At 36.5% G+C, this 16,909-nt stretch overlaps 2 protein-coding genes and 1 pseudogene across 2 annotated transcripts in view; 1 reads left to right on the forward strand and 2 right to left on the reverse strand.

Moving 5' to 3' along the window:
* The window catches only part of LOC107730621 (serine/arginine-rich splicing factor 6-like), an 8,818-nt pseudogene extending 6,983 nt beyond the window's left edge, over positions 1-1,835 (reverse strand).
* A 6,696-nt stretch (positions 1,836-8,531) lies between these two features.
* LOC107730625 (acyl-coenzyme A thioesterase 8-like) lies at positions 8,532-11,309 on the reverse strand. Its single transcript, XM_016541494.1, has 6 exons — positions 11,176-11,309; positions 10,894-11,030; positions 10,489-10,714; positions 10,248-10,405; positions 8,939-9,130; positions 8,532-8,805 (listed from the first exon to the last, which is right to left on the reverse strand). The coding sequence occupies exons 1-6, from the start codon at positions 11,307-11,309 to the stop codon at positions 8,690-8,692; spliced, it is 963 nt and encodes a 320-aa protein (XP_016396980.1). The 3' UTR covers positions 8,532-8,689.
* The window catches only part of LOC107730624 (phosphatase and actin regulator 3-like), a 69,096-nt gene continuing 60,948 nt past the window's right edge, over positions 8,762-16,909 (forward strand). Inside the window, exons 1-2 of the mRNA XM_016541493.1 lie at positions 8,762-8,821; positions 12,758-13,185. Of these exons, the coding sequence (XP_016396979.1) occupies positions 13,080-13,185 (106 nt within the window). The 5' untranslated portion in view covers positions 8,762-8,821; positions 12,758-13,079. The remainder of the gene's footprint in view (positions 8,822-12,757; positions 13,186-16,909) is intronic.

The following is a 16,909-nucleotide window of genomic DNA, read 5'->3' on the forward strand; positions in this document are numbered from 1 at the left end:
CGGCAGTGCGGTGGTGGCTTGAGTCTGTTGAATGGTGATTTAACGCTACGTTGTCACCTAGTTGGAGAGACACAATGCCAAGTAAATAAACATCAATGTCCCCGTCTTTTACTCTCACAATGAGCTTATCATATTCGTTTGCTCCAGTCACAAAAACGGAATTTACTGTATAAATGCGGAATTTCATGGAATTTGTCTTATTTTTGATGAATAAATATATATATATATATAGACTGTGTCTGTGAATATTAAACTGCAAAAAGACGATTTAAATACGAATGTCCTGCATGTTTATTGGATTACCAGAAAATACATAAAAACAGAATGGTTTAACTTCAGTTTTGTGAAACTATGCATAAAATATATCTGCATGAAACCGAAACAGCAGAACTGAACGAGGCGCAGATTCACTCTCTGCCAGCAGGTGGCGCTTAAAGCGTTTCCTTGGTTACCGCTGTAAACAAAGCAGCGCTGCACTTATGAACCTTAATATGCATTATAGAGGCAAGAAAATAAAAAAAATACCATCGAAAGACAGTAAGTTCCCCTCATATAAACTCCTACCCCTAATTGAATCGCGATTTGTTTAGCATCTCAACTGATTTGAATCGTCACATATTTAAATCGATTTTCAACCGGCTCACGGTTAATCGTTACATCCCTATAAATATAGTTAATATATATAAACATAACATTTTTCTTAAATATACATGCATGTGTGTGTATTTATATATACATAAATATTCACAGTACACACACATATATCATGTAAACAAAAACTTATTTTTGATGCGATTAATCGTTTGACAGCACTAATAAACTCATGTACACACAGTAGTGTGTGTGTGTTTTGTTTTTTTTAATCCAATTGATTTGTCTAGTTGTATTTGAATTGACAGGTTTTGGTAAGTAGCCTAAATAAAACAAACAAAAAAAATTGATTTATGTACTCGCATTAGTGCTTTGTTCAATACGGTTTAACTTGCATTACGCTGCTCGGTGTCGAGCGCCATGTTGGCAGCACAAACGCTGTGCATTCTGGCAGATGTAGTGGGGTCATCCGGGTATTTCACGCATACAGAAATTGCACGGGCCCCATTCTACATAATGGAGAAATAGCACAAGACGTATCCAAAATGTGCATTTATAAATACATCGACTAAGTGTGGAAGAAATAATGCGCCCGACATACCAACATCGATGCGTCGCTGTAGCGTTTGCGAATTTAGGTAAGCACTGCTAACGAGGTTTAGTGTGCGTATTAACTACAGTCGACCAACTCTTACATAAACGATCACCCTTCGGAATGATATATTGTGTCTCCGAATCACGGACCAATTTAAAAGCTTTAATAAATACCATCTGGTCGTATGAAAGAAGCTCAAGCGCTGTGCACAACAAACCCTCCGCCATTTTGAACACGCGGTAAGAACCTCGACTAACTTAGAGGAATACAACTAACCAGTCACCACATTAAGCATTTAAAACACATCCCATCGCGTGCGATTTCTTCAATGCATTATAAAATAGTATATATATTTTTTTACAACAAAATGCATTGAACATGTAGTAGAGCTGTTGTCATTATGAGGCCGCGGCCTCGCGTTAATAAAACTCACCCGTTCTTCAGATCGATCTCTAAAAGCTTCCCGTAGCCGCCGAAAAACCGCTGTATGTCCTTCTCTCGCACATGATGGCTCAGCCTGCCGATGTACACTCGCGGCATGGTTGATGTTTAGTAAATAATAATCAAACACACAAACCCCCGCAGCTTTAAACGCTGTCGGTCTCCGCGGAATGGCCACCTAGCGGTTACAAACCGTTTAACGGCCGCGTTTGAGACGTCACTTCCGGCGTGCCACGGTCTCCACGCGAACAAACTTTTTTTTTTTAAATAGCAATATCAGAAAGAAACAGATTAACATTACAACAAGAACATATGGGGACATTTGAAGCCAGAATTGTTTCGTATAAAGACATAAATAGAATAAATGTGAGAGAGATTCTTCCTCTTCTTGGCAAAAAGAGCAGAGTGGAGAAAGATTTTGTATGAATGTACTTAAATATTTGCTGCAGGGGGTAATAATGATGAATAATTTTAAAATGAACTTCTTTTATTTTATTATTAAACAAAAATTAGCTTGGCACTGTCCAAGCGTTCTGAAAATTAACATTTCCATAAGCTTTAAAAGATGAAGCATTATTAGCAGTAACAAAGTTTCTAAAAAATTTGTTTGTACACTTATTATCCATAATATTAACCCCTTGAATAAATAGTTGAGGGATAATTAAACTAAAATTACTATATATTTTATAAGACTTCATTAAAAAGAACAACTTAGGACGAATGGAATTTGTAAGAACAGTATAGTCCCATTTTGAAGCATTTATGCCATATTTATTAATAAAATCAACATAAGCATAACAATCTCCACTGTTGCTTATTAAATCTGAGATAAACACAATGCCCTTGGAGAACCAATCAGGGAAGAAAACAGATTAACGAGCTGATAAACATATGGATTATTCCAAATAATACGAGGGGGGGAATTATGTTTAGCTTCCATGAGTCTAAAGCTGGCTTGTGGAAGTTTGAAAGCTTCACAGGGAGTCTTGTGGACTTAAAATCACAAGAAAGCAAAAACTGTACATTTCCACATCTCTGGAAAATCATACTAAACTGAATTCCCCTTCAAACATTTTTTTTAGCCAGTTTATTTAAAAAAAATTGGTTTAAGGTAAAAAAAAAACATCTAAAACATTCAACCCTCCCTTTGATTATGGCTGTGTTAGGGATTTGTTTTATGTGTTCCACCTTAATTTAAAATGAAGAGAGTCAATAGATTTACAAGTGTTAGAATCAATATAAAGGGGTATAGAAGGATAAATAAAGCGTGAAATACCTTCAAAACTCTGCCATAAATGGTAAGATCTCTTTGTAACCACAAACTGAATATACGTCTGGCAGAATCTAGTTTAATTTAGAAATTCTTTCTTGGGCTGATTTACAGATTTAAATACCAAGGTATTTAACAACATCCTTTACTAACATTCCATCAACAGAGGTCACTTCAGAATCATGGATAAACATTATTTCACTTTTTTAGTATTAACTACTAATCCAGAGGCTTTGGAAAAATTATTTAGACTGAGAATTATAAAATTTACTTGACACTGATTCTTTAAAAAAAATGCATGTATCATCGGCCAATTGACTTATGAAGTTATGATTAATTTTTCCTCTCCAATTTGAATTCCTTCTAAACCAGTGCAATTAACTACATACAGATTCAATGTTTCTGCAGCGAGTAAAAACAAAAAGGGAGAAATGGGACATCCCTGTCTAATAACATAAAATCTCGGAGAAGTGCCATTGGAAAGAGAAACACAGCTATTAATATCATTGTATAAAGGTTTAACAACACAAACAAAATTATTACCAAACCCAAAATTAACTAAAGCTTTAAAAATAAAATTATGTTCCACGGAGTCAAATGATTTTTAAAAATTCAAAAAAAGAATAAGAGCATCATTACTAACCAAATCAGAATAATCGAATAAATCTAAAATAAGGTAAATTATTATTGGAAACATGTCGATTTTTCATAAAACCAGACTGTGTTTCTGAAAGTACTTCTTCTAGTCATTGTTTAAGACGATTTGCATACACGGCTGCCAGAATCTTATCATCTATATTAAGGAGAGATATAGGGCTCCAGTTATCTAAATTAAGAATGTCTTTATTTGGCTTTTGAATTAAAACGATTAAACCTTGTTTCATAGAGGTGGTTAGTTCTCCTTGATCTATGCATTCTTTTAAAGCCTCAAAAAGCAAGTCCTTAATGTGATCCCAGAAAACCTTATACAATTCAAAAGGCATAAGTGGCACATCACAAACTGATTTATTACGTTCCGAGATTTGAGGAATAAAGGGAGTTACTTTATCAAGAAAAGGAATCAGCCACAAGATTATCAAACGCAGAAGAATATCATTTAAAAAAAATTAAAAACAAATTGAGATATCCGAGTTTTACAAGAGGAAATAGAGCCATCAATTTGAAGGGAGTGAATTGACCTTTTTCGTCCATGTTGTTTGGCAAGATTAAAGAAGCAAGCTGAATTTTTTTAGCCAAATTCAAGCCATTTGGCTCTAGATCTTACAAAAGCTCCCTTTGGTTTTTCAAGATACAAGGAATTGAATTCCTCTTGTAAAGAAAATAGCCTGTTTTGATCTTCTTCTGAGAGCTGTTTATTTAAAAGATCAGAAATATAATAACTGCATATTTATATTTTATTTTGCATATTTAAGTTTTTTACTAAAATAAATTGAAAATTTTCTGCACTCAAATTTAAGGAGCTCCCATTTGGCAATAAAAGATACATCTGTCCTTGTTTTGATATCATTGTTTTTTTTAATTTTTTATAGCTGCGCAGTGAGAATCATTAAGAAGCAGGGAACAGTTTCATTTCCAGTAGCCAGGGTTATAGGTTCTAGAATTTTTTGGCTTCAATATTAAATCAATACCACAATGATCAGTTAGTGGTGAAGGACTACAAGAGACAAAGATGAAATCAAAGAAACAGAGACTAGCCATAAATCAATGCGAGATTTTTGAGTTTGTAAATGAGGTGGAACAAGGATACAGAAATCTGAATGCATCAATCAAATCTAGAGATTGACAGAAATGACCAGATTAATAGCATTTTGACATTGTCTTGGAGGATATCGGTCTTCAGAATAATTAGGGGCTTCACTGAAATCTCCTCCAATAATCAAGTAAGCAGAGGGGAACTCGTGCCGTTTTTCAAGAACAAGCAAAGAAATCTCTGACATAAGAGATCTATTAAAACCATATACATTAACTAAGATAAAAGAAGATTCATCCATTTGTATCACAATCATTAACCATCTTCCTTCTGATGAAGACAAAATAAATCAATAACTGATCCATTGAAATTTTATATAAAATTTAAAAGAGCGAATAAAAGAGCGACACCTCCTGCACGGCGAGTCCCATGACAAAATAAAATGGTATTACCCCAATGATTTTGCAAACAACAAACGTGCAACACACACACTCAAAAAACAAACAAACGTGCAACACACAAACACAAAAAACAAACAAACAAAAAAACATACAACACACACACAAACAAACAAACAAACAAACGTACAACACACGCACACACAAACAAACAAACGTACGTACAACACACACACAAACAAACGTACAACACACGCACACACAAACAAACAAACGTACGTACAACACACACACAAACAAACGTACAACACACGCACACACAAACAAACAAACGTACGTACAACACACACACAAACAAACGTACAACACACGCACACACAAACAAACAAACGTACGTACAACACACACACAAACAAACGTACAACACACGCACACACAAACAAACAAACGTACGTACAACACACACACAAACAAACGTACAACACACGCACACACAAACAAACAAACGTACGTACAACACACACACAAACAAACGTACAACACACGCACACACAAACAAACAAACGTACGTACAACACACACACAAACAAACGTACAACACACGCACACACAAACAAACAAACGTACGTACAACACACACACAAACAAACGTACAACACACGCACACACAAACAAACAAACGTACGTACAACACACACACAAACAAACGTACAACACACGCACACACAAACAAACAAACGTACGTACAACACACACACAAACAAACGTACAACACACGCACACACAAACAAACAAACGTACGTACAACACACACACAAACAAACGTACAACACACGCACACACAAACAAACAAACGTACGTACAACACACACACAAACAAACGTACAACACACGCACACACAAACAAACAAACGTACGTACAACACACACACAAACAAACGTACAACACACGCACACACAAACAAACAAACGTACGTACAACACACACACAAACAAACGTACAACACACGCACACACAAACAAACAAACGTACGTACAACACACACACAAACAAACGTACAACACACACACAAAAAAACAAACAAACAAAAAAACATACAACACACAAACACAAAAAACAAACAAACGTACAACACACACAAACAAACAAACGTACAACACACACACAAACAAACAAACGTACGTACAACACACACACAAAAAAACATACAACACACAAACACACAACACAACAAACAAACGTACAACACAAACACAAACAAACAAAAAAACGTACAACACACACAAAAAACAAACAAACGTACAACACACACACAAACAAACAAACAAACGTACAACACACACACAAACAAACAAACGTACAACACACACACACACAAACAAATGTACAACACACACAAAAAACAAACAAACACACAACACACACACACACAAACAAAAGTACAACACACACAAAAAACAAACAAACGTACAACACACACACAAACAAACAAACGTACAACACACACACACACACACACACACAACACAACAAACAAACAAACAAACAACACAAACACAAAAAACAAACAAACAAAAAATGTACAACACACAAAAAACAAACAAACAAACACACACAAAAAACAAACAAACGTACAACACACACACAAAACCAAAAACAAACAAACAAACAAACAAACAAACAAACGATAAAATAAAATGTATAAAATCAACAGAAGTATATGGCACATTTCCATTTAGCTAAGTAAATGTGTGCGTGTGAAGATGCATAACCATTTAAAAGTCATTAAAGGAGCAAAGGACAGAATGAAATGTACAAATTGAGGTTTAAAATTATGTATTAATCGCCTATAGATGATTCAATGTCAGTCCAGCAAGGTGACAAACAAACGTACAAAACACACACACACACACACACACAAAACAACAAACAAACAAACGTACAACACACACACAAAACAAACAAACGTACAACACACACACAAACAAACGTACAACACACACACACACACACACACACACACAAAACAACAAACAAACGTACAACACACACAAAAACAAACAAAAAAACGTACAACACACACAAAAAACAAACAAACATACAACACACACAAAAACAAACAAACGTACAACACACCCAAAAAAAAACAAACAAACAAACGTACAACACACCCAAAAAAAAACAAACAAACAAACGTACAACACACCCAAAAAAAAACAAACAAACAAACGTACAACACACCCAAAAAAAAACAAACAAACAAACGTACAACACACCCAAAAAAAAACAAACAAACAAACGTACAACACACCCAAAAAAAAACAAACAAACAAACGTACAACACACCCAAAAAAAAACAAACAAACAAACGTACAACACACCCAAAAAAAAACAAACAAACAAACGTACAACACACCCAAAAAAAAACAAACAAACAAACGTACAACACACCCAAAAAAAAACAAACAAACAAACGTACAACACACCCAAAAAAAAACAAACAAACAAACGTACAACACACACACACAAAAACATACAACACACAAACACAAAAAACAAACAAATATACAACAGACACACACAAAAAACAAACGTACAACACACACAAAAAAACAAACATACAACACACACAAAAAACAAACAAACGAACAACACACACACACACACACACAAAAAACATACAACACACACAAAAAAACAAACACACACACACACAAACACAAAACAAGCGTACAACACACACAAACAAACAAACAAACAAACGTACAACACACACACAAACAAACAAACGTACAACACACACACAAACAAACGTACAACACACACACACACACACACACAAAAGCAAACGAACACACACACACACACACAAAAAAAACAAACGAACAACACACACACAAAACAAAGAAACATACAACACACACACACACACAAAAAACAAAGAAACAAAACGTACAACACAACCTCAGATTGTTATGTTTATTGATAATAATTATAAATAATGATATAAATAATTAAAGCGCCTGTAAATGTACAACTCGCTGTATAACTGGAGTTTGTCATGTAAGACTTCAAGTGTTTTGGTCATAACTAAACAAAACTGCAAAAATGAAGATGCTAAATCCCATTGTTAAATATACACTCAGTTGCAAAGACATTTCCTCATTTATGATGTACACTTTTAAACAGGATTAATCTAATTCAGTTTAGCATAAGGGACAAAAAAGAAAATCATAAAGTGTTGTTATTTCATATACTGCCATATTCTATAGCACTGCAGACCAAATGCAATCTTGACATTGATTGTGCGTTGTAATAATTATGACAAATAAACAAAAAAACTATTGTAAGTAGTGCTGTCAACCGATTAATCCCAATTAATCGCATCCAAAATAAGTTTTATGTAGTTTATATAGTATATTTATGTATATATAAATACACATACAGTAAATATATATATATTGAAAATATTTACATGTATGGATTTATATTCATATAATTTATATTATATATAAATATATTTAATATATAAACAATATATTTTTCTTAAATGCATGTGTGTGTATTTATATATGCTTAATAAATAGGCTTTCAGACGCAGCCTAAGCAAAACTACTATTTTGGATGCGATTAATAATTTGACAGCACTAATTGTAAGGCATCTCAAGAATCTGATACTATTTAGTAATATATTTTGAATCCTCTATAATTTACTCTGAGAAACAGTCTTCCCTCGTATCACTCCCTCTTGTGCACAGGAAGCTGCGAGAACGCCATCCTGCCTCCACAAGCGGCCCTGGACGAAACCTCTGCTCCCTCCTTATAGGAAATAAAGGTATATTAAAACATTCACAGATCACAAGTTCTTCTTATTATCATATACCATCCTAGACAAGTCATCAGGCACATGTTCGTTCCTAAGGAACTCCATAAACTTGCATAAACTGCTGACCTGACCACGGGCTTTCGCATTCATACAGCATCCACTCGTCTGCTCTGAATGTGCTGTGAAACCACATGGCGTGATCCAGCGAGGCGGAAAACTGGGCCCTGTGATTCGGGTGAGGTAACAGGGCCGTGCCCAGGAAAGAGTAGTCCGATACGTACGCTGCCACACAACAGTGCAGTTTCATATCACCAGGTCCTGAGACACGACACAATACAAAATTATGAAATGTTAAATAAGTAACATAGAGTCAGCTGCTCATTATCTAAAATGAACACACGAGGGTGATCAGGATTTTGTCTTACAATATTGGCTGTTCATCTGATTGTACACCACTTAATACATGACTGAGATTTTTAGATAAGGTAATTATATAAGATGATTTAGATAAGATAAATGATCATTTTAAAGATTGCACTTTAACAACTAATATTTCAGAGCAAAATGTAGCCAAAACAAATGTTTATTCACAATAGGATTTGTCAAGATGTCTGTAAAGATTTAATTAAATTCCACTTCTGTCTTTGGCATGCAGTTTAAAAACCCTCATGAAAAAGAAGGAGTGTGCTTAACTGTATTGAATGTGCAATTGTAGGGAACTTTAAATAATTAAATATATAAGTGTATATTTAAAAAAATCATCACATCTAACATGTCATTATAAATATATTTAAATAAATGGCATAAAAATTTTGATAGGAATTACATTAAAATATATTTTAGTTTACCATAAAAGCTTTTAATAAAAATAATAAAATGAAATCCTTCTAACGTGAAAAAGCACTCTAAATTGTAACTAACTGCATTTGATATAAATTTAAACTATGATACATTCTCATTTAATTCTAATTAAAATGCAACTAAGTTCTCGAAAACATTACATTCGGCTTGCACTTAAGTATATTCTTTTAAAGTATGTTATTTCCATAAAAAGTGTGCAGAAGTGTACTTCTTTTTCACAAGGGAATCCCTGGTATTTTCATTTTTTTCTTGACTGCGGGAACCCTCAACGATGAAAAAATAATTTGAGGTTCATCCATTTGAAAAGAAAAACAATCTCGCAACTTTAATTTGAACCTCTCACAGCATCTTAATTATATTGCACATGGCATCAATATAAGCATGGTTGCAAAAAGGTGGAAAATTTCCATTAAATTTCGGAAACATTCCAGAAATTTTGGAAACTTTCCAGGATTTTTTTTTGGAACATTCCAGGGATTTTTGGGAAGTTTCCGGAAATTTTCCACCTCTTTGCAACCCTAATTATAAGTGTTTTTTACTGTAAAGAAGTGGCTGGATGACATGCTCGTTATACCTATATGCCCTCTTGCTCGCACCCAGAATAATTTCTTTGGTTCCATGGCAACACGCCTGTAAAAATCAGGTGGGTTGACTGGCTTGATCTCTATAGGAACTTCATCAGCAAGTATTTTATTCAGACCCTGTCGTGTATTGTCTGCCAGGTTTGGATCGCTGTAAAACAAAAAGAAAATCAAGCATAAAAGTGCAGCATTTAAAACGATGCGCCATGGCAAACACGCTGTTTTGGCTGAGACCTGAGGTAGCGCTGAATGAGCTCCTCTACGGTGAGCAGTGTGTCCGGCGGAGGGACCGAGGGCATGCTGAACTGATGCTCCAGTGGACTCGGCTGCTGCATGTGAAACGACGCCTGACAGATCAGTATGGGCTGACCGTGCTGAATAGCTTTGACAGATCGCACACAGAAACTGCGGCCATCCCGAGTCCTTTCCACCTGGTACAACACAGGCACCTTTGGGTCCCCTGGAACACACAATGCTTGAGAAAAAAAGCCCAATAGTATGTTCCTGCACAACCGAAGGCAGGACCGATATTTTTTTATTATTATATATATTTTTTTTGTATGTATGGGTAGGCTTCTCGAAAAAAGGAAAAACCACACTTTCCATATGCATAAGCCTATATGTAATTAGAGAATGTACCTGCTCTCACAAAGTAGCAGTGCAGTGAATGGGCAAAGAGATGCTCACTGACAGAATTGGCTGCAGCTACAAGAGCCTGTCCAACAATCTGGCCCCCGAACAGGCGTTTAGTGCGAGGAACCCAGTGATGTGTCCCTCTGTGAGAAAGAAAAGCATGGCACTTTTTGTTAGTGTGTGTGGAAAGGCTTTCAATACTAAGCGAAATGACTCATTCAGATTCCTGTTGTACTGTGGTGCTAATACAGTAACTCTAATATAGTCATTATATTTTGATTTGTTTACCTGTACAGGTCGGTGTCGAGCTTGTCTAAATTCAAAACACTTGTAACCAGAACACTTCTGAGGTCAGCTTCATTTTTAGACACATGGTTCGCTACAATAATATCAACTCGAGATTCACTACCGCGTTCAGCCATCTTTACTGTATCTGTGTGGAGGGCGGATCTCTTCCGAAGCGATTCAAAACCCCTAAACGATTCACTTGCGCAGAAAGGTTCACGTGGCGTGTTACATTCTTTAAATGTTGTAGTGAAATATTTTGGTAAATAATGCTACGTATTTCTATATTGGTGCATATAAATGGAAAAAATTGCATTAGTAATGGGAGAAATGAATCCTTCCGAATCATCGAATCAATTGAACCATGATTCACTGTTTCGAACTTGTGGTCGGAACACCGCACGCTGAGGACATCTGTTGGTCAAATGCATGTGAAAAAAAGACTGATATAACAAAAACAATTACCTTTGTAATTTTACAACATACTGTGTCCTTAAATCTTCTGAATCTTTATAATATGTAGAACTAGCTAAATAGTGTGTAATATAGCTATATGTTTAAAAAATATATATATTTAATGTTTATACAATATTTGTTTTACATAATATTCTGTAAAGGTTCTTTTAAAGTGATGAACAAACGTTCCAGTAACATTAATAGAACATTTGTTCAAAGATAGGCTACCTATCTTCAATATCGTCCACAAAAGCATTATTTATAGCCTACATCGTTCGTGGAAGGGTTATTTATTGTTTGTTTGTTTGTTTGCTTGGACATCTACCGTTTTTTTAAACGATACTACTAGTTTCAGAACTAGTTCTAGAGAACATTCAAAAATGTTTGCAAAATTATAGAATGGAACTTTACCGTTTTCTAGGCCTATAACATTTGCATAACCAAGAAATATATTTGTAAAACACTAAAAACTGGACGTTTTGAATGTTCAGCAATCGGAAATATTTTTGGGAAACGTTAGCTAAAAAAAGAATATGATAAATAGGCCTATATGAGTCTCTCTTTCCTATGTGAAAACCCACAATATTTTGCCTTGTGTGTTACTTTTAATCTGCCCAAACATTTCTGAGTCAGTCTGATCTGATGGATTCTGTCACTTCAAATGCTGGTGAAAGTTTCGGCTCTCAGCATCAGACGTCTGTGTGCAAAATTATAGAATGGAACTTTACCGTTTTCTAGGTCTATAACATTTGCATAACCAAGAAATATATTTTGAAAACACTAAAAACTGGACGTTTTGAATGTTCAGCAATCGGAAATATTTTTGGGAAACGTTAGCTAAAAAAAGAATATGATAAATAGGCCTATATGAGTCTCTCTTTCCTATGTGAAAACCCACAATATTTTGCCTTGTGTGTTACTTTTAATCTGCCCAAACATTTCTGAGTCAGTCTGATCTGATGGATTCTGTCACTTCAAATGCTGGTGAAAGTTTCGGCTCTCAGCATCAGACGTCTGTGTGGCTCCTCCGCCACTATCATAAAGAGCCCACAAGAGGGCGACACATGCTAACTATTCTTTAATTCCTCTGACAAATCACTGTAACACTCTTCTCTTCAATCTGTTTCAGATAACGCTGATTGCATGACATATGACGACGCAAAAACACACAAACCCGACTTGATGTTCGTCCACACATTAAAACCACTTATGTCATCAAATTAATAACAATGCTAATGAATGCAAGTGAAACCCCGATCTTGTGGCCAGATGCGCCTCAGGCATCATCAGCAGCACACGCAGGGCAGGCGCACTGCTCTCCTCCTCCAGCGCTGCTGCTGCTGCTGCTGCTGCTGTCAAACTGAATCACATCCACCGCCGCGGCACGCTCGCTGCTCATATCCACACACGCAGATCGGCTTCTCTGTGTTCTACCGTCTGCTCTCATCTCCATGGCCACATCAGATGGATCAGAAGATTGCGTTGTGCAGAGAGGGAGATCTCACAGTGACCCGAGCATCCTCACCGACACTCGTGTCGTTTATACGAACAGCACAGGTGAGTGATACAGACGCCATGTGCAGCAAAACCGTGTCTCTTTACCGCAGAGATATCTGATTTGACCATGGCGGAGGGATTATCGAGAAACACTGATGCATTGCCCACTGATGTTAGTTGTTGATGAAATGCATCAGTGGCATGTATAGACTGTGCTGTTCATCTTAGCTGTGTTCGGTGCTGGTGCTGATGCTGCTGTGACGCGCTGCACGGGCTTCCCCATGACTGATGGATGCTTTGGGTTGCACATCCTGCAATGTCCAGCATGATGAGCTCGTTTTAGTATTTAGACGTTAAAAGCAGGATATTCGCCCTGTCTTTTTGCCTTCAGTGTCCTCTGCATTTGCCCAGCAGCACACGCTACTAATTACAGCTGTGGTTTTACTGACCTTTAGTTGCATTGAGTACTATGCACTAGATTGTGATTCATCCTGGATGACTGAATGAAGGATGAGCCTTCATTACTTCAAGTTGTAGCAAAGTGTTTGTAATGGCTTCATTAGAGGGGATAAATACAATTAGCTGAGACGGGCCCAATCTATCACAAAGATCCTTTCCAATCATACAGCTGTTGAGTGCCAAAATACTCATTTTCGTTAGTAGGGGTATGTGAGAAAGCATATAAGTTAGTATAAGCAGTTCTGAATGAATGCACAGTTTGTAGTTCTGTAGCGGTGAAAATTTATGCAATCGTATCTGCCGCAATAAACATTTATTCGGTTGTGTTTATCTCTGAGGTTTGTGATATTATTATTTCGAACCTGCATCACTTTCCATTAGCATGTGGAAACTCCCTGACCCTGGAAGGCTAATGTGGGAGTAGTGATTGAAATGTGTTAAAAGCTCTTTGTTTGGACACAGACAGGTGGTGAACGTTTATCCTTGGATTTGGAGCTAATCACACCGGCCCAGTAACATATCAACGGCATAATACATGTTTACATAGTTGCTTACTTAACTGATGCACACTTTCCCAAATGATGTGGTATGTTAGAGTACTGGATACTGCGATATAATCAGCGTATGTAGCTACTAGTCAAAAAAAACCTATATATATATCCTCCTGTAACTAATACAGGTATGTTTGTTTGAGGGCTTTATGTTGCTTGTGGTTTATTATGTGAAGTTGATGTAACTTAACCATGGTTTGGGGAAGTTTTTTTTTTTGTGGAAGTAATGCATTACAATATTGCATTACTCCATAAAAAGTAACTAATTGCATTACTTTGTTACTTTTTATGGAAAGTAATGCATTACTTTTCGTCACCTGAGCTGGGCTTGCTTATTTATTTAAAAAAAAAAAAATAAATAAAAAACCTCTCTTAACATGGGGATAGGAGACAGTGAATAAATGTAACTTAAACTACTTATTTGTAACTCAGATGTTTCATTGTAAATTTAAAAGTTATGCACTCTTTTACTAGTTACTTGAAAAAGTAATCTGATTACATAACTCATAACTTAGCATTACCACCCTGTTGTGCAACTGTAGTGCTAAATGTAAGTGCATACAGTTAAAATGTACTTAAAACACCGCTTTCACAAGTACACTTTCATGACTATGTTTCTTAACACATTTAAGGATAACATGCTTTTAAAAAGTGCAGTTTGTACTAATGTAAAAGAAGTTACTGTGAAGCAAAAACACCCCTGATGCACATTCTTTATTCATTATTCATTATTTTAAGCTTAATTTTTGGTAGAAAAGGTACATCACCATCTTGCTCCGACCAAAATGACTTCCAAACTCATGAATACTTCTCATAAAATACTCGTAAAATACTTGTAAAACTTCCTTGAGGGCTTGAACACACCACATGACCATACTAACAAGAGTCACACATATTGGACAGACAGCTCAATGATGCACAATGTTGTAGCACTCCAACCATCACTTGATAACAGTGTTGTAGTGGAGACAAGCTCATTCAAGACTGAGTCCAGGCCAGGCCACGAGTAGGTTGAGTCCATGTCAAGAAAGGGATGATTCAGAGCAGATCATATACACCAGTCAGCACAGACCATACAATTTATCTGTAGTGACTCAACAAGACCAAGATCAAACGTACTGGACAATATGTGCTTTTTCAGACTATGAGAAGATTTATTCTCTTAAAAGACACATCAGTCCATATAATCACATCTCAGTGCACATCAGAATGTTGGCAGCATGCTGCATAACAAAATGCGACATGGCAGTGATGCCACTGGCCAAGCTTTCTCGTCTCTTTCACTGGTGAGGACCAAGCCTTTCATCCCAGCTGCACACCCACTGCGGCTTTGATGTCGCCTCTTGAGCCTGCACTTGAGAAACAGAGCCAAAGCCCTCATTCGAAAAGACAGAGATAAACAGATACGGTACAGGAGGAACGCTGGAAAGAGGACATGACGAGGTTTCCTAACTAGAGAGAGCATCAGCTGTGCAGCACATGCATGAATGTTTGGGCCACATTTATGTATTACGGTCCAAACAGACAGAGATGGCGAGCTGAATGGTCGAACAGATTGTTTAGGGTTGAAGAGGGAATCTGTCTGCACAGATGTAGCCCACACTAGCTAACCATTGACCCCTTAGTCACACGTTCTCCCAACCAGTCAGCGCAGTATTGTTGAGTATTAAGAGCCCTTCCTCCACACTGTGGTGGGCAGCAGCAAGCCACTGAAGGGTCTTTTAAACTTGTAGCTGTGTATTGTTCACTGGATAGGATGTAGAGACTGACTCATCGGCTGCCGAAGCAACACTTCATATGGTCCATGAACTGTAATTTCCACTGACATTCACTTGTCTCGAATTGATTATCTGGGTAATGCCATATTTGTGCATGTAATATAGAGCTACAGGGATGATGTATTGTTGTAGGCCAAAACCCAGAAATGGGTTCGCATTTTAGCACTATGGGTTTTTGGTTAAAGTCTGTGGTTCACACAAGCTCAAGATATTGTCACGCTTTATTCTACGACATAAAATAACTCCCTTGTGAGTCACCGTCGCTCCTGATGAGCGAACCGAGATATTTAAATTCAGTGACCTTGTTCAGTGGCTGCCCTCTAAAGCCTTCTACACACTGCATGATTTTTGCAATCCTATAAGATCATTGCAACTCACACTGTGCGACATGGGTCTAATAAACTTGGGTACGACATGCATGCTGACTGTACGATGATGAAATCTATTGATCCGTAGGCAGTGGTGTAATGTAACGAAGTAATAATACTTCGTTACAGTACTTAAAGGTGCAATGTGTAATATTTACATCGATCTATTGACAGAAATGCAATATAATATACTTAACTATGTTTTCAGAGGTGTATAAAGACCTTACTTGAATGAACCTTTATGTTTTTATTACCTTAGATTGCGCAATTTATATCTACATGCACCGCGGGTCCCCTTACATGGAAGTCGCCACCATGTTTCTACAGTAGCCCTAAACGGACAAACTGCTCTACACAGCGCGTTTCGTCACTTTGTTGGTAAGTGTTGTTGTAATGATGTGCTATCTGACGTTATCAAGTAGGCTATATCACCAAATCACACACAGAGTGCACGCACGTTGATTTATTAGTCTATTAAAACTCAAAATTCCAGGCATTCTAAATTGTAGACGGCAAAAATGCTTCTGTATGTTTTTTATATTTATATAATTTAATATAGTTAACTTAATCTATATCACACAAAGAGTACCGTTTTTCTGCAGATATCAGCATGAACACATTTAATAAT

The sequence above is a fragment of the Sinocyclocheilus rhinocerous genome, unplaced genomic scaffold, assembly GCF_001515625.1.
Source record: "Sinocyclocheilus rhinocerous isolate Xijiao unplaced genomic scaffold, SAMN03320098_v1.1 scaffold1449, whole genome shotgun sequence".
In the NCBI taxonomy this organism is placed as follows: Eukaryota; Metazoa; Chordata; class Actinopteri; order Cypriniformes; family Cyprinidae; genus Sinocyclocheilus; species Sinocyclocheilus rhinocerous.